This window comes from Manacus candei, unplaced genomic scaffold, assembly GCF_025592945.1.
Source record: "Manacus candei isolate 608988 ecotype Guabito, Panama unplaced genomic scaffold, ASM2559294v1 h1tg000057l, whole genome shotgun sequence".
NCBI lineage: Eukaryota > Metazoa > Chordata > Aves > Passeriformes > Pipridae > Manacus > Manacus candei.
Window position 1 is genome coordinate 3,215,207 of NW_026138105.1, and position 23,242 is coordinate 3,238,448.

Sequence of the window (23,242 nt, forward strand, 5' to 3'; positions counted from 1 at the left end):
AGCTGTCAGTGCCCAGGAGGGAGCAGGGCAGATCAGGACTTTGCCTGGTTTTCATAGGGTTTTCCAGCTGTGATGCAGCTGGGATGAGACAGCAGCCTGGCCCTGGACCTTAAAAAATGCTTGAACAACCTAAGCCATATTCATGGCTAAAGCCAAACCCCAAAGAGGCAGAGCCTTGTGGTTCCAGAGCATCCCCTTGGGGATGACCCTTGGAGGCTTGGGCAGCAGGATGAAGTGTATGGACTTGCCCTGGAGAGGCAGCAGCAGGTCTGTTTGACACCAGATGTGGACAGATGTGGGGCAATTCCCTGGTGACAGATATGATCCCATAACCTTGGTGCCTTCTTAGATGTTGAGCCCATGAAGAGCTGGAACCCCATGGACACTGTGATTTTAATAACTACGGAGGGCAACCACTAATCCAGCTGGAATTTGAGCTGTAACAACCTCTCCTTCCCATGCATGGGTACCCCAAAGCAGTGAAGCAAGCAGATGCTCCAGTGGGGCTGGGAGACCTCCTAAAATCATAAATTCCCTGGCTCAGAGGACCTGCTGGACCTGAAGTAATTGCTGGCATCAGACCCATTTCTTTAATGTGTGACCTTCTTCCTCACAAGATGAATTTCTGCTTGTTAGACGTTGCTTTGATGACCTGTTGCAGAAAAGCCCTTAATGGCCACATGAAAAATGACTGGTGGGTGAATGCAGCAGCTGTGCAGACAGAGAAAGCAAACAGAAACCTGCAGGCCACAACACAGCTCTGCTGCTTTCCTGACATTTAGGGGCTCCTCCTCCATCAAACACATCACTCCTGTCCCACCTGTCTTGATGGGGAGTTTACAGGGCAGAAAAAACGAGGGGGTTTGCCTTAAGGATTAGGAAAAATCCTGATCTCTGCAAATTTGGACGTCTCCAAATTCTTCCTACTCCCACGGGCACCACTGGCTCAAGAGAACAGAAGATGCAACCCCAAAGCTCCAGGGACTCCTGGCTGGCTGGGAGGAAATGCTTGGTGATGCTGATGGAAGCAGAGAGAGAACCTGTTGTGTCACTAAGCTGAAACTAATTTTCTGCTGATATGAAATATTTCAGCTCCCAGGTCATTGCCTGGAGCTGTGTGACACAGGCTTTGGGAGATGGCAGACTGTGGGGTCCAACAGCATAACCCAGCCTGTAGTGCACCCCAGACATGGAATCAGAGAGTTTGAAAAACTCCATCTATTTTTAACTATGTGTATCCCTTCTTTTTACAGCTGTATTCCACTGAAGCTGCTTTTGCATCCACGTTTGCTCTCTGCTTTGAAATGCCCCAGTCTAAAGTGAAACCTGCCAATGGATAAAGAACTACAGGATTGATGGGAATCCATCTTCCTGGATTTCCACAGAAAGGGAAAGGTTTTTGCTCAGTCTTAGCATTCTCCTAGTTTTCCAGTGTCTGCACTGTTTGCTGCTCTGGTTATACATTCAAATCCTGTCACAACAGTCTGTTTTGGTGGGACAAGGTTACAACCCCAGTGCACCTTTGGTCAGCACCTTCCAGGAGAGGGTTTTCCATGACAGGCTTTAATCAAAGGCACAGAGACACACCAGGTATTGAGGCAGCAACATAGCAATTGTTGGAGTTTGCCCTCAATAAACAACAGCTGCAGACTCCTGGAGCACAGCACGTGTTGTTTGCTCTCCTGGTGCATTTTGAGAGAGATGAGCAACAACCAAGATGTGCCCCAAACCCTAGGAATTCCTTGGGTTTGTTCATGCCATGCTCAGCAGCAGTTGTGTTGGCTGTAGAGACCACTTGAGACATTGCTGACTACTTAAAACACCACCTGGGTGAACTAAAAGACTCTTCCTCTTTTAATTTCTGGGTTTTTTTACCTTAGCAAGCCACGTCCGGTGAGCTCAGTTAAATCCCGCCATGGGATATTTTTCTTCCCTGTTTTAGTCTCCTCTACCCACCACTAGAAATCTAATTTTGCCTCAAGCATTTGCAGGACCCTCAGCCCTGAACCTGCTTTGCTCCTCAAAATCCTCGTAAGAAGAAACTCTGCAGCTGGATGGACCTGGTAAAATGCGCAGGCAGAAGCCCAGCTCCCGTCTCACCCTAGGCTGGAAACAAGTCACTTCATCCTTGGGGAAGTCTCCCACTCTATATATTCAAAATAAAAGCCTATTTAGCATGATTTACCCCCCGCTGAAGAACATCCCTCCATAAAACAGGGCACGTACCTTGTAATGTGACTCCGTCTCCTCTTCCTGAGTGGAGCTGGAGGGAGATGGTGTAGCAGACTTGCTTCCCGGGGGCGAGGGGGAGCCGTGGGCGACACCACTCCTCATCCCCATCTGAGAGATGAGCTGGGACTGGCTGAGGGCGCTCATGGGGCCGGCCAGCATCCCGGGGCGGTTGAGCAGGGGCACTTGGCGGTTGGAATCGTAGGATGCGGCGTCCGAGTGGACCATCTCCTGGATCTGAGCGGGGAGAAGATCACCTCGTCATTACAAAAGGTACTCGTGGATTTATAACACAGTCAAATCACTTCAAGGCCAGCTCTGATGGATTTATTGTTTAAATTGTCCCCCGTGGCTGGCAGAGATTCTTCCTCGTGCTCCCCTACCAAAAAAAAAACCAAGAGCAAGAGCTCCTGCCATCCCCCTGCCCGTGAGCATTGCAGAGAGGTCCTAAATCACCTCTGTACATAGGTCTGTGTGCCCAGGAGGTGCCCCTGCCTGCCTTAGGGACCACTGGTGCCTGGCATCTACCAGGGATATAAAACCAAAATGTTCATAAGTGAGCAATTTTTTGCCACATCACCAGGAGAAGGGATGGCACTGCAGTTCACTGGGCATTTCTGGGGCCAAGCTCTGCTGCTGCGATGTGAGGCCACGGCTGAGCACAGGCACATGTTGTGCCAGGGTATCTGGGGACAAGCCCTGGTACATCAGGAATGCAGCATCAGAAGCTGTGTATCCCAAACATGGTCTTTCTGAGCAATACTTGGTGTTGACATTTAGCAACTGCAGAGACGAAAAAAATATCTGCTCATCTGAGTATCTGAAGGTACCACAACCAACCCCCCCTGCACCCTCTGCAGGGCTGTTGGGTCACTTGTGCTACTGGGGTTAAACCTAGGAACAAGAAAGCACAAAATCCATCAGTGGGAGCCCCAAGTCCCTGCTCCCAACACATCAATCTGCCCAAAGCTGTGACACCACCCTCAAAGCAGAGGTTTGTACATCCCCAAGCTTCTATCACAACACAGAACCACAGAATCATCAAATCGTTTGGGTTGGAAGGAAAGTTAAAGATCAGCCCATTCCACCCCCCACCATGGGGAGGGACACTTCCCACTACACTAGGTTGCTTAAAACCCTGTCCAACCTGGCCTTGGACACTTCCAGGAATGGGGCAGCCACAACTTCTCTGGGCAACCTGTGCCAGGGCCTCGCCACCCTCCCAGGGAAGAATTTCTTCCCAATATCCCATCTAACCCTGCCCTCTTTCAGGTTAAAGCCATTCCCCTTTGTCCTGTCACTCCTGGCCCTTGTGCAGCTCTCTTGGGGCACTTAGGGACTGGAAGGGGGTCCAAGCTCTCCCTGGACTGGACCCCAAGGTGCGGAAGCAAGATCTGCTGGTGGTCACCACCTCCATCTCAAGATGACTCTTCCATTTTTAAATATTACAATCTGTTCCAATCCCACTCGAAATGAATGTAGAAAATAAAATAAAGGAAAAAAGAGTCCAGACAAGGGAAAAAACCCATTATGGGCTGCTTGTTAAGATCTCCCAGTGAAGGAAGGAGCCAGAAGCGACGTATGTGTGTGCACGTGTGGAGGTAAGAGACAAGGGGAAGAGGCCACGTGACAGAGCTGTTCCCAAAAATGTGGAGTTTCCTAATACCCATTAATCTGTTCTCATAACGGGGGAGAGAGGGAACATCTGATGGGACTGAAAGGTGACTAATGACACACAGCTGCAGGGACACACGGACACGGCACAGGCCGCAGGCACAAGCGCTGCCTCCTGAGGCTGCTGAGCCCACTGCCCTTGAAAGATTGGAAGGAGAAATGAAACATATATATATATATGTGTCTAATAAGGAATGCTGAATGCTGCATTAGACATGATAAAAATACCTTGTGAAGTGTATATTCCCCGTGCCACGGCATAAACCAAAGTTCAAGTGGTTGGGTCAGGAGGGAGCAGCAGCAATCACAGAGTCCTGGATTGGTTTGGGTGGGAAGGGAACTTAAAGGTCATCTCATTTCAAACTCTGCCATGGGCAGGGACACCTTCCACTAGCCCAGGTTGCTCCAAGCCCCGTCCAACCTGGCCTTGGACACTTCAAGAGATCCAGAGGCAGTCACAGCTTCTCTGGGCAACCTGTGCCAGGGCCTCCCCACCCTCACAGGGAAGAACTTAAATCTCATCTAACCCTGCCCTCTTTAAGCTTAGAGCCATTCCCCTTGTCCTGTCACTCCATCCCTTGTCCCCAGTCCCTCTCCAGCTCTCCTGGAGGGACTTTAAGCACTGGAAGGGGCTCTCAGGTCTCCCTGGAGTCTTCTCTCCTCCAGGTGAACCCCCCCAGCTCTCCCAGCCTGGCTCCAGAGCAGAGGGGCTCCAGTCCCGGGAGCATCTCTGTGGCCTCTCCTGGACTCCTTCCAGTGTGTCCACCCCCTGCCTACCAAGAAGCAAGTATGAGATGGGGACAAACCTGCTGTTTGTTGCTCCAAGACTCCATTTCCAGTTTGTAGTATTTTCCATGAAAACCCAATTTCCCCCCCAAGATCCATCCCTGCCTGGTCCCCCCCAGCAGCAGAACTCAGAGCCACAGGCAGAGCCCAGCTCCCACACAGCCTCCTCCAGCCATGGAGTGGGAGGGAGGCAAACCCTGCCTGAACTGTTTTCCAGGCTTTTTCTCTTTCATGTTAATCTGATTAACGTTAACACGAGTTTAAAGACCCGAGCTTTATTTATTAACAATCTTCATTCCTGATAAGCCTGTTGAGGTGTGATCTCTCATTACCAGGGGAGGTTTGCCAGCTCCATTAGCAGCACACACAGAAGGAAACCCAGGGAAGACCAGTGAGGGCTCGGCAGGCTTCAGAGGAAACAAATCTGAATGCAAAACTAGATTTGCTGCTGCAGGTCAGGAATCAAGAGCTTTACACAACACCCCACAGCATGTTCTGCTCTCTTTTGGATTCTCCGTCAGCAGAGGAGTGGTGTCAGGGGGACAAGTTTTCCTAGATCTGCCCTTTTTCTGTATTAATTACCAAGTGAGGGGATTTAACTCACAAGAATTAAATGTTGTCTTGCATTTCAACAGCAGGAGGAGCCTGGCTGAGGCTGACTTAGAGGCCACTCTGAATTGCTCCCCTTGGCTTTGGTGGTGTCCAGGAGGCAGCAGGGCTGGCTTTCCTCTGGCAAGATTTATGTGCCCTTAAAACCTCATTATGTGCCTTATTGCAGAGCTCTGGCCCCTCCTGGCCACGGTGTGGGAAATCCTGGTCACAAAGACATCGAGGGAGATGCAGCCACGGGGATGGACACCGGGCTTGGGCAGCAGAGGAGGCTCCAGAGAGGCAATTCCTGCACTTGCAATTGAATTTGCCAAAGTCCTGGGAATGGCCAAGGTGGGACAGGCAGTGATGAGGGGCATGAAAGGTGGGGAGACAGCTCAGCACCCTTCTGCTGCAGGAGCAGCAAGCTGCTTCCCAAATTCCAGTGGAAAAGGCACGTCTGTCTGGGGTTTTGTCACCTTAATCCAGACCTTTCACGCTGGAGAGGATCTGCCAGCTGCTAAGGAAAAGAATAATTTATTGTCCTTATTTTAAATTTAAATGAAGGAAAAGTTTAGAAGACGGGTGTTGTAGAAATGGGGAAGGCTATGAAACGTGGCTCAAAAAAATGTTTAAAATTTAAAATAGCTCCCTCACGTTTCAGCCACGGCAGTCTCCTGGGGAAACACTGTATTAAGACAATTTTTTTTTGGAAACTTTTATTATGTGGCCAATAGACCACAACGGCTCCGTTTATCCATTAAATATGTAATCATACACTTTTTCTTTACAGTGCATGTTATTTATGCATCAGAGCAGAACAAGTCCAGGAGTGCAATTATGGATATGGGCCACGTGCTGCAAATGCTTCTGAAAATTAGTGGGAAAAAACCAGAAACCTGAGCCCTGGCTCAGAGGACTCGGGCAGAAACCTCCTGCTGACACAACCCCATTACAGCCCCCTCTTAAAAAGTGTGGACACTGCATTTTTCCTGGGACATCCCCCCTCCAAGGGTATCTTGGCCCAGAGGCCTCCCCCCAAGCAGCTGCCTATTTCTTTACATCATGAATGGGGAGCTGTAACAAAGAGGGGGACAGACTTTTAATCAGGGCCTGCGGTGAGAGGACAAGGGGGGGTGGCTTAAACTAAAAGAAGGTTGATTTAGGTTATATATAAGGAAGAAGTTTTTTTACAATGAAGGTGGGTAAAACACTGGCACAGGTTGCCCAGAGAAGCTGTGGCTGCCCCATTCCTGGAAGTGTCCAAGGCCAGGTTGGACGGGGCTTGGAGCAACCTGGGCTAGTGGAAGGTGTCCCTGCCCATGGCAGGGGGGTGGGATGAGATGAGCTTTAACAGTTCTTTCCAACCCAAATCATTCTACAATTCTATGATAAAAACCCGATTTTAGTTGAATGTGCTGGTTCTGCCACCCTCTCTCCCTCTCCCAAGTCTCCATTTCTTCTCCCCCAATCCAGGAGGTTCTGCAGAAGGACACTCACAGCTGTGCTCCTCACAGGCACCCTTGCTGGCCACTGTTTGAAGGGGCAGGAACTGCCCCTAACATTTGCCACTCACTGAATTTCTCTCACTTTCCTTTTTTTTTTTTTTTTTAAGTTAAATAAAAAATGCGGTTTTGGAAGCAACAGGCCAGGCTGCCACCTCTGCATCCCCCTCCCTGGAGTCCTCAGGACTGGACAGGGTAAGTGATGGAAAAGGCATTTGTGTTCTCCAGATGTAAAATGTTTGGGGTGAAAATGAAGGTGAGTGGTTTGTGTGAAGCTCTGGAGCTTCCTCCATGGGCTTGAGGGTGACAATGGCCTTGGCTCAAGGGGTAGGGGTCAGTCCTGCTTCCTGCTGCAGGACCCCGAGACACCCAAAGTAGGTGATATCCCTTCAGAAAAGACCCAAGGGAAGACAGACCCAGGAGCAGGATTCTGAGATGCTCCCCTGCAGCTAATGGCCTAATTAGGCAAGTAAATGATGAATGAAACTGGGATGATGGCAAATCGAAGTGAAAGAAGGTAAAAAAAATGCAACGTTCCCCCTGTGAGAGCAAACAACCCCCCAGTCCTGTGGGATGCAGCTCCAGCCCTGGGCTCACTGAGGCTGCCTCACGCCTTTCCCCTCCCCAGAGCACTCAGGATCCCCACAGAGCCCAAGAGAAGCACGTGTGTAATTAAATAACTGCCCTCCAAATGTGATCAGCCCCGTCACCAGCAGGAGAGGCTGCGACAGCCAGGTCAGATCCCGTCTCCATCCCAGGCATTCAGCACAGCAGGCTCACCACGAGGTGCTGCAAAAGGTTTGGGATGGCTTTGCCAGCCTCTGCTGAAAAGATGTTTTGCATCTCAGAGGAAACACGAGTGAAATGTGATGTAGTCATAGCTAAAGTAATTAAGTGCATCTTACTTAGCAGATTCCCAAAGGCTGTGCTAACTCAAAGACAGCTTCTTTTTTTCCACAATATTTCAATTCTTTTAATGAATATGCATATCAAGCCCATAAATGCTCCAGTTAATCCTAAGAAGGAGAGAAAAACAGGTTGACAAATGGCACATGTTCTGCACTCCTTGTTTATGGGGAAAAGGGGAACTCAGAGTGAGTGGTAAATGCCATAAGGAAGAGCCTGGCCAGGAACAGGGAGCTCTGCTGACGCAGATTATGTTTGAAATGTGTCAAGCCAAACTTCAACTTAACTGCCCCCCCAGATTCCTATGCAAAAAGCAGCTCTTTCCAGCAATACAGGATGCAGCACCAGCCAGCAGACCTGGGGCTCAGGTCCCAGGCTCCAGGAATGGTTGCTCTCAAGGAATGTCCTCTCCTGCAAAATCCTAATTCCCAACTGAAGCCTTGAGGCAGGTCCCACCCCTATAACCACATTCTGTCTTTGCTTTCCACGGGATTTTTCTGCTCCTCTTCCCACCTCCCTTGGTCTCAGACACATCTTGAAGGTATGTTTTGGTGGCAGAAGTACAAATTCAGAGTTTCTGTGTTATTCCCCCATGGTGTGCTCTGCCCTTGCTGCACAGGTGGAGCAGGGATGCTCCAAGCTGCTCCAACCCCACCAGCTGCTTGGCTGGGCTGCAGTCCTGGGTGGGATCCAAGCCAAACCACTTGCAGATGGTTACCCAGCAGGAAAAGAAGAAACTTGGCTGGAGTTTGCCACATAACAGTGTCTGACCCCACTGCACTGCATCCCCCCGAGCTGAGGCAAAGCTGTGCAAATTGGGATGTGCAAAAGACAATGGCCAAGATGAGCAGGAGTGGGCAGGTGGTGCAACCCCACTGAGGGGCATTGCTCCACGTTCCAGGGACACCAACACATGGGGACCACCAGGTTTCCATGCAGAGAAGGACTTGGGGGTGCTGGTGGATGAAAGGCTGGACATGCCCTGGGGACTGTGCTGACAGCACAGAAACCAACTGTGTCCTGGGCTCATCCCACAGGTCAGGGGGGATTCTGCCCCTCTGCTCTGCTCAGGTGAGACCCCACCTGCTGTGCTGCCTCCAGCCCTGGGGTCCCCAGCATCAGAAGGATGTGAACCTGATGCAGCGAGTCCAGAGGAGGTCACAGAGATGCTCCAAGGGCTGGAGCCCCTCTGCTCTGGAGCCAGGCTGGGAGAGCTGGGGGGGTTCACCTGGAGAAGAGAAGGCTCCAGGGAGACCTGAGAGCCCCTTCCAGTGCCTGAAGGGGCTTATAGGAAAGATGGGGACAGACTTTTCAGCAGGACAAAGGGTAATGGTTTTAAACTAAAAGAGAGATGATTTAGACTAGATACAAGGAAGAACTTTTTTAGGATGAGGGTGGTGAGGTCCTGGCACAGGTTGCCCAGAGAAGCTGTGGTTGCCCCATCCCTGGAAGTGTCCAAGGCTAGGCTGGATGGGGCTTGGAGCAACCTGGGCTGGTGGAAGGTGTCCCTGCCCATGGCAGGGGGTGGAACGAGATGGTCTTTAACAGCCCCTTCCAACCCAAACTATTCTGGGATTCTATGACTCTCACCCTTCCCAGGGTGAGTTAACACAGGTGGGCTGAGCAGAACTGCCAGAGCTTTCCCTGATCAGGGTCTTCCTCCCCAGACAAGGCAAGTAGCTGCTCCAGGGGCAGCCAGCAGGCTCACTGGCAGCACAGCTCACCTCTCCTTGGGTTTGTTCCCAAGAACAAGTCATTACAATCACAATCAACCAGGGAGAGAAATTATCTGCTGAACAGCTTTGAAGCAAAGTTTTCCCAGCAGGCTTTTTCTCGCATTGAAGTTTAAATGTAAACGCATCACCATGGCTGAAATGCTTAAAGATGATTTACTTAAAAAAGAGAGAGAGCAGGAGAGAGAGAAGCTGATAAGAAAATATATCCCCAATTACCACCCCTCCTCTTCCCGATTTGTAACTGCTCCTAATAAACTTTCATGGTCTATGTAAAATGCTTTAGTGCAGTGACAAATTTCTGCTGGAATTTGAGATGTCTTGTTCAGAGTAATAGCTATCTCACACAGGTGCCCAGCTGCTGTTGTAAAATCAGTAAGCATTTAATTGAAACAAATGACTATAATAATAGTACATTATCCCTGCAGGCTCATAGCCATAACAGTTTTAATTATTGAGTTAAGAGTCAAACTAATTTATCCTTTAAAGTAACAGCCACATCTTTGGTTCCACCGATCATCCTATTACGAGTACGAGGGGAACAGTTGGAAAGGATTTAAAAAAAGGAAGTAATTTATTTTTGTAGAGATGGGGGGGGGCATTTATCATATGGCAGGGGTTTTCTGTATGCAGTGGGGTTCCCAGCTGTGTTTGTCATTTCCTGGGACGAGCCTCCCTCCCAGATCCCAGAGGGACCAGGCACCCCCCTGCCTCTCCCAGGGATCTGTACCCCCCCTGGGCTGCTGTGGGGTGGCTTTGCTGGCAGCAAAGCACAGGAGCCCATGGGAACTGGTGAGAGTTTGGGCACATGGAAATTTTTTGGAACCATATTGAAATTGCTGTTTCTCTTCATTGAACACAGTGGGGAAAAAAAAATAAAGGTTTCACAGACTCAGGTTTGCAAACATGACCCGAAGGAGCATCTCTGAACTCAGAGCCAGGCAGCAAAGAGAAAGAATCCACATTCATCATTTAAAAAAAGTGTTTCTGAGGCACAGAAATGCCCTGGGGCAGATTTGAAGGCACAGCTTTCCCCAGCCCTGGGTGGCTGTGACACAGAGGATCTAAAGCACCTCTGTGAGCCTGCGGGGCACGACTCGGGCACTGCAGGTGCAGGGGATGGAGAGGGGGTGGCTGCAAGGAGGTGCTGCCCACTGCCCAGACCCTCCCTGACAGGGGGGGCTCAGAAGCTGCCCAGGAGGGTGGATTCACTTGTCAAATCACCTCGTGGGTGATCCCTGGAGCAAGCCCTGAGTGCAGCCTGTGTGCTCACCGTGAGCCACCACCACCCAGAGCTCACAGTCCAGTGCTTGCCAGGCTCTCACCAGTCTGTCCCGCACCAAAGCACTTGAAGATCACCATCAACCCCCTCCCACTTTGGCCAAAGGTGCAGGAGTGATCCTCTGCACCCTCTCCATCTTCCCCACCCTGCTCCTTGCTGTGGATGCTTTTTGGACTCCTTCATCTGCAGCACCCACCATGAAGAATCTCACATCTCTTTTCCAGAGCCACCATCTCTAAAGAGAGGTGTCCTCATCTTGAAAGACCTTTTTTTGCTCCTGCAGGTGGGACAATACTGGTTCTCCAACACATATTCATTACTGGGGATCAGGTTTTCAGGTCATGCCAACAGCTCTGCATTTCTGTGTTCTGCTGCTTCCCTGCTCACTGCATCATCTACCAACTCCACTGGCAATTATTTAATTTCTTCCTCTGGCAGAAATATGACAAACTACAGGAAGATGGAGTGACAATCCAGCCCACCAAAACTGTGTATCATTGGGTTTGTATTGTTCAACTTTCTCAGCAGACTTTGTGCTTCCAAGTCAAATGTCTTGCAGATGTCTAAGTGTGTTATGTTAACACTGTTACCTCTATCACCCAAACCTGTAATCTCATCAAAAAAGATATCAAGTTAGTTTGACAAGATTTGTTTTCCATCAGCCCATGTTGATTGGCATTAATTATATTACCTTCCTTTAATTCTTTATTAATTGAGGCCTGGATCTGCCACTCCATTATTTTGCTGAGGATTGATGACACACTGACAGGTCTGTAATTACCCAGGCTGTTCTGTTTCCCTTTTTAAATATTTGCACATTAGTTCTTTTCTAGTCCTCCAGAGCTTCCCCAGTGTTCCAAGAATTACTAAATACCAGCATTAGCAGCACCAAGAGCTCCTCAGTCAGTTATCTGAAGCCATGTGCAGACAAGCTGGCTCAGCCTGATGGCTTAGAGGGAACCTGAGCAGACATATATGAGGGAAGAAACTTTTATGGTTGGCTTTAAATGCTTTAAATGAAATCCTGACCTTTCTAATTAATGTTGGCAGTTCCAAATGCAATGCTTTCAAACATGAAGCTTCACCCTGAAGCCGCACAGTGTCCCCAGACAAGGCTCCCAGGGCTTCTCCCAGTTGTGTTTATGTGTGAATGGACTGAGGAGAAGCACTTGGGTGGATGAAAAGCTGAACATGACCCAGCCATGTGCACTGAAAGCCCAGAAATCAAACTGTACCCTGGGCTGCATCCCCAGCACTGTGGGCAGCATGTGAGGGGGGAATTCTGCCCCTCTACTCTGCTCTAGTGAGACCCCACCTGCAGAGCTGCCTCCAGCTCTGGGATCCCCAAAGTAAGAAGGATGTGGAGCTGCTGGAGTGACTCCAGAGGATGCTCCAAGGGCTGGAGCCCCTCTGCTCGGGAGTCAGGCTGGGGGGGTTCACCTGGAGGAGAGGACGCTCCAGGGAGAGCTGAGAGCCCCTTCCAGTGCCTAAAGGGGCTCCAGGAGAGCTGGAGAGGACAGGATGGGGGGAATGGCTTCCCACTGCCAGAGGGCAGGGTTAGATGGGATACTGTGAAGAAATTCTTCCCCGTGAGGGTGGGGAGGCCCTGGCACAGGTTGCCCAGAGAAGCTGTGGCTGCCCCATCCCTGGAAGTGTCCAAGGCCAGGTCGGATGGGGCTTGGAACAACCTGGGCTAGTGGAAGGTGTCCCTGCCAAAGACAGGGAGGGTGGAACAAGATGGTCTTTAAGTTCCCTTCCAACCCAAACCATTCTATGGTTATATATAATTCTATCTGTCTCCTCTCTGTGGGGATTTTTTGGGATCTGCTTCTGTTACTGCAGAAATTGCTCCACGTCTTTTCCAGCCTCGACCAATCTCTGCATGTTGGGAGTTTTCTTCCCCCAGAGAGAAGTTCCCTGCAGCAGCAGCCCTTGGGTGCTGGCAGGGGTGGGCAGGACCCAGGGCTGGTGTTGGGAAGCACCAACCTGACAGGCTGAGCTGGGTGCCTTGGCAGGCTGTGATCCTGTGCTACCACATCCTGCTGTTATGGGGGAAAGAACCCTCCAAACACAATTAACACCTCATCAGAAGATAAAGCACTGTAACTTCTGAGGGAGAACAGGGGTGTTAAACAGGATAGAGACTGCCTGGCAAAGGGGGAATATTTCTCATTCATGTTGTCATCGCTCCCGGTGCTGGAAGGGCACGGCCAGAAGGAGCAGACCAATGGGTACAGCAGGAGCTGAACTGTGTTATTCTCCTGTGATACAACCCCCTCTGCCAACAAGAACATTATTGGAGATTTGCAAACCAGAGATGCCCACAAGGGTCCCAAATCCAACTATCCCCACCCCCAGGGAGTGCCAGGGATGTTGGAGTCCTGCTCCAGTGTGTGCCTCCCTCTCTCTTGGGCCAGTGGAGTTATTACACAGATTGCAAGAGGTTGTGGTTTTAAAGGAAGTCAAGATGGCAATGACAACCCTGGGCAAGCTGGAGCTCCAGCCCTGCCCTCCACCTCAGCCCTGCTGCAGCCCTGCAGCCCCAGCTGGGATGTTGCTTCTGGAGCAGGTGACCAAAGCACTGTAAGATCTTGGCCCATCCTGAGACACAAATCCCACCATCATGTGAGGATGGATAAACCACACAGCTGAGGTGGGAACCCGAACTGCACAGAACCACAGAATCATTAAGGCTGGAAAAGACCTCCAAGATCATCGAGCCCAACCATTAACCCAGCACTGCCAGGTCCACCACTGAACTATGTCCCTAAGTGTCACATCTGCATGTTTTTTGAAGACTTCCAGGGATGGTGACTCCACCACTGCCCTGGACAGCCTGTTCCAGGGCTTGACCACCCTTCCAGTGAAGAAATTTTTTGAAATATCCAACCTGAACCTTCCCTGGTGCAACTTGAGGCCATTTCACATAGCTGAGCACATGGGATGTTTCCCAAAACTGAGCTCCTGCAGCCCTGCAATCCCACCTCACCTGCACCATGGAGACCCCAGAGCTGACCTGGGGCTTCCTTCATGCTCCTGAGCTGTCCCATCACCAACACAGAGGTGACACTGTCCCTGTACACCAGTGTCACATCACCTTTGACAGGAGGGAGGGTTTAACCCTGCTGCTTGCATTGGAGGTGCTTGGGAACAACTCGATGGGATGGATTCTGCAGGAGAACTGCACGAGCAACCAAGGCTGGTGGTAGGACTGCTCCTGGGCATGAGGAGCTCAGACTTCTGCCCTACCATAAGATGTGGTTCTGAGGGCGAGGGTTCCCACCCATCCCAATCCCTTTCCCTCGGGGCAATGTGCTGCCCTGGGGGCACGGCATCCCTGGGATCTAAACCATCCATTCCCAAATGATCCTTCACTGCTTCCCAGAGCTGGGCACCACAACAGGATAACGCCACACAAAATAGCCCAATCTCAGAATCACAGAATGGTTTGGGCTGGAAGGACCTTAAAGACCATCCCTTGCACCAGAGCACCTCCCACTAGACAGGCTGCTCCGACCCTTCCACTGACTTTTTTTCCAGGTGTTTTGCCTCTTCACCATTGAGTCTTAGGGGAAGGAAAGGAACCATTGTGACTATTCCCACGGGGACTGAGGGAGGGACAGCATGTGTCCCTTGCCAAACTCACTCTTCTGAGGTCAAGGATGAGCAAAACAGTCCAGTAAAATGTGAACAAAGTTCTGGTTCTCGTGAAGAAGTTCCTGGTTTAGTTGAAGATGTTCCTGCCCATGGCAGGGGGGTGGAACTGGTCTCTGAGGGACCCCAACCATTCCAGGATTCTGTGATCTGTCTGGAGGAGCAGAATGCTGTGGCACTGGAAAGCTCCACTGGTGTTCTCACAGCTCTCAGCTGGAGAACTGTCTGTAAATAAAGTCTTCAATCAACTTCCTTTTTTTTTTTTTTTTTTAAAGTACATTATTTTACGGATAAAGAACAAGCCTGATAATTCAGTGAACATGTTTGCAAATAATCTATCCCATTAATTTCCAGCATGTTTTCTGAATACATTATTTAGAGGTTTTGTAAAAACCATTTGCAGAGGAAGGGAATTGCTGCTCATCCAGGCACAACATCACCACAGCCCAAGAGCTGGGGCCAGAATTCCCCTGGGACGGGCAGTGGGAGGTAATTAAACAGCACCAGACCCTCAGCCCTTCTCCCACCCACTGGGGATATAAAACTTGAATTCAAGTTGTTACATCCCCTTCCTGTGTTGGCAAAAGGAGGAAAGACAAGGGGAAGCAGCTACAGAGGGGAAAAGAAGCAAAGGGGTCGGATGATAAAAAATTCAGGGGTGCAGGTGAGGGACTGAGGGGGCTGGGATGGTGCTGGGAGCAGGGAAGGGTTTGCACCAGCCCTGGAGCCCGTTCAGAACCATTTCCTAGTCCAGATTTCTGTCTCCACACTCGAGGTGATGGAGGAGCAGATAAATTATCTCATGGAGTATTTTTTTTGCTGTATGTGGATGCAACGGTGAGACAAAGCCATCCCAAGCAAGGGGAAAATCTCTTTCAGTACCAGAGCTGTTTATACATCAGATTTTCTTTCATTTCTGGCTTTCTCTTTCTAATCCTGAAGATACTGGTGGGGAGATAGATTCAAAAGCCAGTGTTTAAACATTCTATGATAAGTAGCTCTATAAATGGGACTTGCTGCTTTCCAGGCCTGGGCTGAGACACCACATGTTGTGTGGGGCTACAGGTGGTCCCTGGTCACACGTCCAAGGTCCCCTTTTGTCATGAATCCAAAGTTAGGATCCTGCTGACTACAGTTCCTAAGCTGGGCACTCCATGGGACCATCACCTGCCCAGCAAAGCCATCCCACAGGTCAAAGACAGGATTTGAGACACAAATAGATTCCTGGGGAGCAGAGACCTGCTTTAATGCAAATAACCTTAGGCATAAAAAAAAAAGGGAAAGCAGGAAAATACTAGAGACAGAAAGTTTTTCACTTCACATCTCCAGCTTTACAGAGGAATTTGGGTTTTTGGGGGGGGGCAGGGGGTGGGTTAGCAGGTCCTTGACATCATTAGATGTTTAACATCCTGTGTTACAGCTCAGCCTTCCTTTTGGCAAGACTTTGAATTGCTGGGATGGACAAAAGTCCTGTTCCAGGTGGACTGGAGGCCAATGATTTAGTTTTTGTTACCCTGCCTGCCCAGCAGGGTAACAGGGACAGCAACATGGTGTTTGCTTCTCAGGGGGATAAAAATTATCACTGGCAAGAGCCTCTCCAGCTCCCAGGGGACTTCCCACAACCAGCTCCCCCATGGCTGTACTCCACACTCCCCCACCCCACCTGCAGCCACCTTGGCCCCCTCATCTCCCACAGCAGTTCTTGCCCCCTCCCTGTGCTCGTGCAGCTTATTGAAGCCTTTCTGCCCAGCCAATTTCCCTTTGCTTTATGTCTCTCCTGGCTCTTCTCACACATTTTAGATATTGCATTCACATAAAGCAATAGACTTGCAGGTAATGACAGACCTCCACGTTTTATTGCGTGGAGCATTAAAGGAGAAGAAGGAGAAGAACGAAAAAAGAAGCAATTTTAGAACACAACAGGAAACTGGGAAGACTAGATAGAAAACTCACCCCAGTGGGATTAAACTCTCTGAATGAATTTTAATAGTTTTTTTCTTTTTTTTTATTGCAAAGTCTAACAGCCCACTTTTCAAGCACCATAAGAAAAGCTGTGGTGTTAGAAAGATTTAGGTCCCAGTGCTGATCCCACATCTGCACACAAACCACAGCACTTCTCCTACACATCTGAAATGAGTTGCCCCCTTTTTGCCCCCACTCTGTTTCCCTCTGTGGCCAGATATTGTTGGGACTATTGTGTTAGTCTGGAGTAAGTGTTTCATGAGTCTCCTATTACCAGGAATACAAGCATCTGGGGAAGGAGGATGGTTTTGTGGCTGAATATTCTTTGGGAAACCATAGGTTTTTCAACCCCCAGCTCTGCCAGAGCAGTCTGAGATGGAACCAGATCTTCAGCACACCAGTTCCCCACCAGCTTAACAGTGATCATGGCACTTCCCTGCTCTGCAGAGGGGAACCTCCGAGAGCTGCGGGATATGCCACGACCCTGCTGTGTCACATAAACTGTTAACAGAAGGCACAGTCTGTTATCTGCCTGCCTCTAATTATAGCAAATGCTGAACACTTTTAAAATAGGTGTGAAAAGCCCAAATGACTCTGTGTGTTCAAAATTAATTGCAGGAGGGAACAGAGAAGAGAAACTCGAGCGCCGACTCCCTACACGAGAGCCAGATGCCGTAACTTCTGTTCTGGCTCCCGACGATGGCAAACCCTTCTCACCCCTTAACCAGCCAATGTAACTGCAGCTCCTATTCCAGCACGAGTTACAGACAGGTAAAAACCCACCTAAATGCAGAGCTGAAGCCATGCAGATGAAGGAAGTGCTCTCTGAGGTTCCAGCAGCAGCGTTAACCTCAGGTGCTGTGCTGCCTGCACTGTGCAATACAGTTTATTAGATTAGCTGTGGTGTATTCAGGGGGGGGCAGGGGAAGAATATTCAGTCCAGCAGCATCTCTGTCCTCCTGGGCATCTTCATGATGGATAACAAACACCTCAGAGATTCATTTATTTCCTTTCAGCAGCAAGGCACTCAGTTCCTGAAGGTGAAATATGCCCTATTAAATGAGGCTTGGGTCTGCCCAGGACTGGATTGCCACAATAACAAGTGTTTCTACTGCCAGTCTTCGTTTAATCCAGGTAACGATGGGGATCCAGGCCATCAAAAACACTTCCTTCCCTCCAAAAACATATAACCCCAAGTGGTAAACCAAGAGTAATGAATAACCCCATTAAAGGCTTGATTTTTTCCCCTGGGATTACACGCCGGCACTGGGGAGTGTGATCAATTGAGTCTTGAGGTTCAATCAATAAGTGCCAACGACAACATCCTGCATTCCAGCGATGCTCTCCATTCATCAACTTAAATAACTCCAGTCACCCAAAAGACAAGAGGCACTAAAACAGCAATTAAGGTCTTAGGGGAAGACCCGGGACAGCCCTGGGTGTTCGGTGCTCCCAACACAACCACCTCAGGAGCAGGCACCTCCCCCTCGGTGCCAGGCTGTTGATTTGATAGATATGGCAGGGCTCAAACGCAGTAGAAAACATTTCAATTAGGCTCTTAAAAAAGTGATCACTATTTTGTCTTGCACATTGTGCCACCAAAACATTTTGGATGGCGTGCCACGCTCGGCGCCGCATTTGCATTTCCATCTGATCAGGCATCAAGGACACATGCCAAGCGTGTGTTTACATTCCAGATCAAATCACATATCCCAGAGATCTCATTAACCTGCTGCCCTGGAATTGCACAGAACCACCTGGAAAGGAAGCAGCTTTCCTCCCCGACACCTTCGGAGTTTCCCAGACAAGCTTTGAGCATGGGCGGCTTCGTGGAGGTGTAAGGATTTACGTGCCTTGGAATGCTTCCCAGGGGTTTTTTTTCTGTCCAGTGAGTTTCACCACTCAGTGCTCAGGTTCTGCAAGAGCTTCATCTGTCTCTGTACATATGAACAGGCTTTGGAGATGGTCAGCATGGTGAAGGGATGGGTTAGGGGGAGAATGGCTGATGGGTGGAGGGGAAAGTACAGAGAATATTCACCATTTCTAAGGGTTGAGCATCAACATGGGGGCTCACAACTGATGAGGACCTTAGCTGTTGGAGACATTGCTGTCCCCTTGCTACCTGAGGTCAAAGCCATGCTGACACCACAGATCCCAACCCTCACAGGGCTGGTGCCCTCTCTGCCCCACAGAGGGGCAAGTGGTCAGGACTCTGCAGCCCCTCTTGCCATGGGCAAAAGAGTCCTTCTCCCACAGAAAAAGCCCTTGATAAACTTGCCAAACAGAGACAAAACTCTCCCTGTTCTGCTCCAAAGAAAGCAGCAACCTCAGCTTGAACCCTGGCTCTAGGCTTTTATCTACACACATCCTTGCTTGTTAAACAAAACCTTAAAGCTGCTTATAGGACATGACTGCCAAAACTTTTATCACCTTCACAGGCTTGTTTTCGAGGAACAGACAGTATTTCCCAAGTAGCCACGAGTGTATCAAAGAGGATATGCCACAGCAGATTGACTTGGGAGAAGCTCCAGCAGGATTCTGGAACCCTGACTTGCAGGAAGGGATTTGATCTCATTGGTCTCAGCTTCCCCAGCTGGAAATGGTAAAAAAGGAATTACTCCAGACACCGAGATGGGCAGGTACAAATGCTGAGTCATGATGGATGAGGTTTGCAAGAATCAGCCCTGTCCACACTTGCAATTCCCTGTTCTTGAGATGCAGAAGATGAAGAAGAGCTAAATACACTATCTGGGAAGAAAGGGTTACTTTTCAATCGAAAATTAATGCACTGAATTCTGAATTAACATGTGGGATAATTAAAACCATCTTTCCAATGAATTTATTATAGGATATACAAAGCTAATTATAAATTCTCTGTTGCTTAATCCCTTGCAGTTTGCTAATGCAGCGTTGAAATCTCTTTGGCCACACTTGTTTAAATTATTCATTAGACACAGCAACAGTTGTGAACTGTAATTTAAATTGGCATCTCATGAATATTCAATTACTACAATAAACACTGGAATGTTTTACTGCACACTGCTCGATAGTTTGTGCTCGAGCTTGTGTTGACACATTTTTATTAACTCTTTATAAAGGTGTTACCTATTTATGTCACTGATTACAATGAGAATAAAAAGTCCCACTCATAAATATTTGTGTCGTCGTCTTAAGAGAGACGATGTAATTAGGCAAAGCTTCAAAAGTCATAATTAATATTGGGTGGATCTCCTTTCCCTCCTGTTTGCCTTGAGCACATGGACTGGCACGCTTTCAAAGCCTGGCACATCCAACCACGGCACGGCTTTGGCACCGCAGCCTTTCCAACTGCCCCGGCCGAATTCCAGGGTGACCCCACGGGGTGATGCTCCACCTGGTACCCCACAGCCCCTGGGGACTCTGGCTGAGCTGGCATCCCAGCCCCCCTGCTTGCCCTGCTCCCACTGCACAGAACATAGAAATACAGAGATAACTAGAGATACTGTGAGTATTTGCTCTCCGGCCTGCCAAAATTAGGAAATAAAATGCAGCTGGCAATAAAATCCCTGTGTGCGGCAGCCTGATGACACTGCAGCATCTTATAGTCTTTTAATGGGGCATTTTTAGTAGCAGCCCTAAAAAATAATTCTCAAGTGGCTGTATAATTTGGTGTGGGTTTCTATTTTTAGCCTGAATTCCTTCATTTAAAAGCGAGGTCCCCCTCTGACCAGAGACTGTAAAAACGACACCATGGGACTCAATGTCTGCGGCTTTTCAGCAGCACTGCATAACATGGGTTAGTTCAGAAATTAAAATATTTCTCCCTTGCAAACAGAGCTGGTGATATGATACTGCAGGTATCAGACTCAGTGGTGGAGGTTCAGCTTCCCCCCTGGGGCTGTGGAGGGTGGAGAGGTGCAGGAAAACCCCTCGGACTCAAATGTACCCTCTTGTGTGCTGACTTTCACCTGTACTGACTGGAGCTGCCAGGTAGGAAATAACAGCTTCTGCAACCCCTGCTTTATTCCCAGAAAAATCAGGATTTTTTTTTTTTGGAGTGAACACCCAGCCAGGACTTTCTCAGGGACACAACAAACCCCACCGGCTTGCTCAGGGGATAATAGTGCTGTCCCTCTGCCACATGGGGTAATCTTGTTAACCAGTGGATGAGTAAAAAGGCCAAGCAGTTTATCCCAGCAGGAGATTTTGCTGATTGCTGATGTGACCAGGAGCTGCTCTGTGTCCCAAGGTGAGCACAGCACTGCAGGGAGAGCTGGTGGAGGGTTCCCATCAGCTCAGACATCCCCACCAACCCCTCCTGGGTACCAAGACCAATTTTTCTCTGCGAGAGGGGTGGCAAAGCTAATGGATATTTACAAAGGGTTCAAAAGCTAATTCCAGATGGATCAGCTGAGTGAATAACTTCAAATATGCAGAAGTTTACCAAAAATATTTTTATAAAGTTATTATCCTGTTGACACATTTTTGTTGGTTTGGGAGCATTCAAAGGATTTTAGACCCAGTTTCAAGGAAAGTAACATCCACATGTGCTCCTCTTGTATTCAGATATTCATAAACCTGAAATTCATTATACCTCCAGCAGACACCTACAAGTACTTTAGACACAGTTTTACTTCCACCAGTGAAGACAGTGGACTATTGCTCACCACCCACAGCTCCACTGGCAATACTCACCCTGCCAAACTTAACACTCAGCCACTGATCCTTGTAAAAGATTTTACACATTAAGGTAATTTTGCAGCCATGCACTTTTTTCCATGATAGGCTTCCACCTCAGGATTCAATGTTCAGTGTAGCATTTGCTTGTGGGAATATGATTTGATTCCTTGTGGGGAAGATTATTCCCTCCTCTACTCCCCCGTGTGCACGGCATGAACCACCGTCTCCTCTGTGATCTTTGCATTCCTATTTTTCCCCCCTGTAGGACAAAAAGCTGGTTTGGCACCTCTTAATTATGGCTTTGTTGCTGGCAGTTCATCTGTTCACCTCAACCTTTATTTCCAGGGACATAAAGCATCCGACTGTTCCGCTCCTCTGTTGCGACACCTCTTGTTCCAGATCACCCGCCTGTGAGTCAGCAGAGGGTTGTGCACCCCTTGTACTTCCCCATAAATTAGTAACTGATACCTTGGCTTGAATTGCAAGGGTCTTTCAGGACTGATCTGTGCATTTTCGTTGGTGTTTCTTCAAGCTCTTTCTCATGTACCACAGCTGGCACCTCGTTTCAACCTTGCAGCAGAACACAGACAATCACGACACTTTGTACTGCTAATGCCTTTCTTTTTTTTGATCCATGAATAATTTTCTTTGCCACTGTAGCAGCTCTCCCAGAATACTAAAAACCACACAGTCTCCTGTAACCATATCAATTCAGCTCTGACGTGAGCTGGAGAGCTGCAGCGCTCCCGGTGATGTCAATGCATGATTCAGACATGCTTTGCTTTATGCTCCCAGATCCAGGGCTCCTTCTGCTTCCCTGAGAAGGGGGGAGCTGGCTCAGCTCCTACAGACTCTGCCATAATTCACCCAGCACTGCAATCTGCACTCACATACACTGGAAAATGCCACTTTACTGGGTTTGGTTGGAAGCACCTTCTCCCTGAAGCCCTGAGGAATGGGTTTTGGGTAGATCCTTGTATCCAGCAACCTAAATGGGATGGGTCCCCTTTGGACCTCCTCATCTCATGGACCAAGTGAGACTCATGGATCCCATGGCTGCCTCCATCCCAGAATCAGAATCTGCAGAGGCAGGACAGACAGCCCATTGAAAGTAAAATTTGGCAGGTTTTAAATGTAGGAGAAAGTGGAAAGCAAACTCCTGATCTATGGAAGAATTTAGTTCTTGCCATTTTAGCAGAGACCAGGTTTTGTGGGCCACTGCCAATGTTACCTTTTAAAATTCTCCCTCAACTGGATGGGATTGATGCAAAGTTCAAGGCACCCCTTAGTGCTTCCAGGGCTGCACATGACTGGACCTGCTCCCACAGGTGATAACATCTGCCAGGATGTTCTGCTGCTCCTCTAAGCTCTGTGCCTGCACTGACTGTCCCAGAGAGCAGGATACACTCTGTGTACATTCACAGCTCTGGTTTGTATGTCACCAGAGGTCACCTCATTCCTGAACACACAGTTCCATGTGGCTCCCCCATTGCTAAACCACGACACCCACACAGGGCTGAGCTGCAGCCCCCTGGTACAGACGAGGCTCTTGGCTGCCTCAACCCTTCAGAAACACAAGGTGAAGACAGGAAACCTCCCTAGAAGCACAACTGCAGGGTCATGTCCTGCTGTTTTGCCTCTGCAGCCAATGTTGCAATGGACCAAGGAATGTCCCTTCCTATGATGCCAGCAGGAATGCTGCCAAGTTTTTTCAAGTGTATTAATGGCAAAAAGGCAGTGTAGAAATAACACTGGATGTTCCAGGATGAGGATGGTCACCTCCCAAACAGGGAGAGAGACAAGGCAGAGGTATTTAATGCTTTCTCTGCCTCTGTCTTCAACACAGATGATGGACCAAGGGGGTCTCACACCCCTGAGCTGGAGCACCGTGACTGTGAGAGTGATCAACTCCCAGTGGACCCTGAACTTGTGTGGGATCTGCTGCTCCAGCTGGATCCCTACAAATCTATGGGGCCTGATGAGATGCATCCAAGAATCCTCAAAGAGCTATGGATGCCATCTCAAAACCTCTCTCGATGATTTCTGAGTGGTCTTGGGAATCCGGAGAGGTCCCAGCTGGCTGGGAGCTGACAAACGTTGTCCCAATTTTCTATGTTTCTATGAAGTACCTTTCTGGTGTATCAGGTGAAGAGGTTGCACACATCAGCCAACCTCTATCCCTCCAACCCCTTCCCTCCTGCATCTCAGCCACTGCTTATCCCACACCCTGACTGCCTGTCCACTGAGGACCAACGCTGGTTGCC

At 49.1% G+C, this 23,242-nt stretch overlaps 1 protein-coding gene across 2 annotated transcripts in view; it reads right to left on the reverse strand.

Annotated features, from left to right (window-relative positions):
* The window catches only part of TOX2 (TOX high mobility group box family member 2), a 161,323-nt gene that overhangs the window by 30,983 nt on the left and 107,098 nt on the right, over positions 1–23,242 (reverse strand). For both annotated transcript variants that reach the window (XM_051802790.1, XM_051802789.1), the window contains exon 4: positions 2,227–2,466. In XM_051802790.1, coding sequence (XP_051658750.1) covers positions 2,227–2,466 — 240 coding nt within the window. The remainder of the gene's footprint in view (positions 1–2,226; positions 2,467–23,242) is intronic.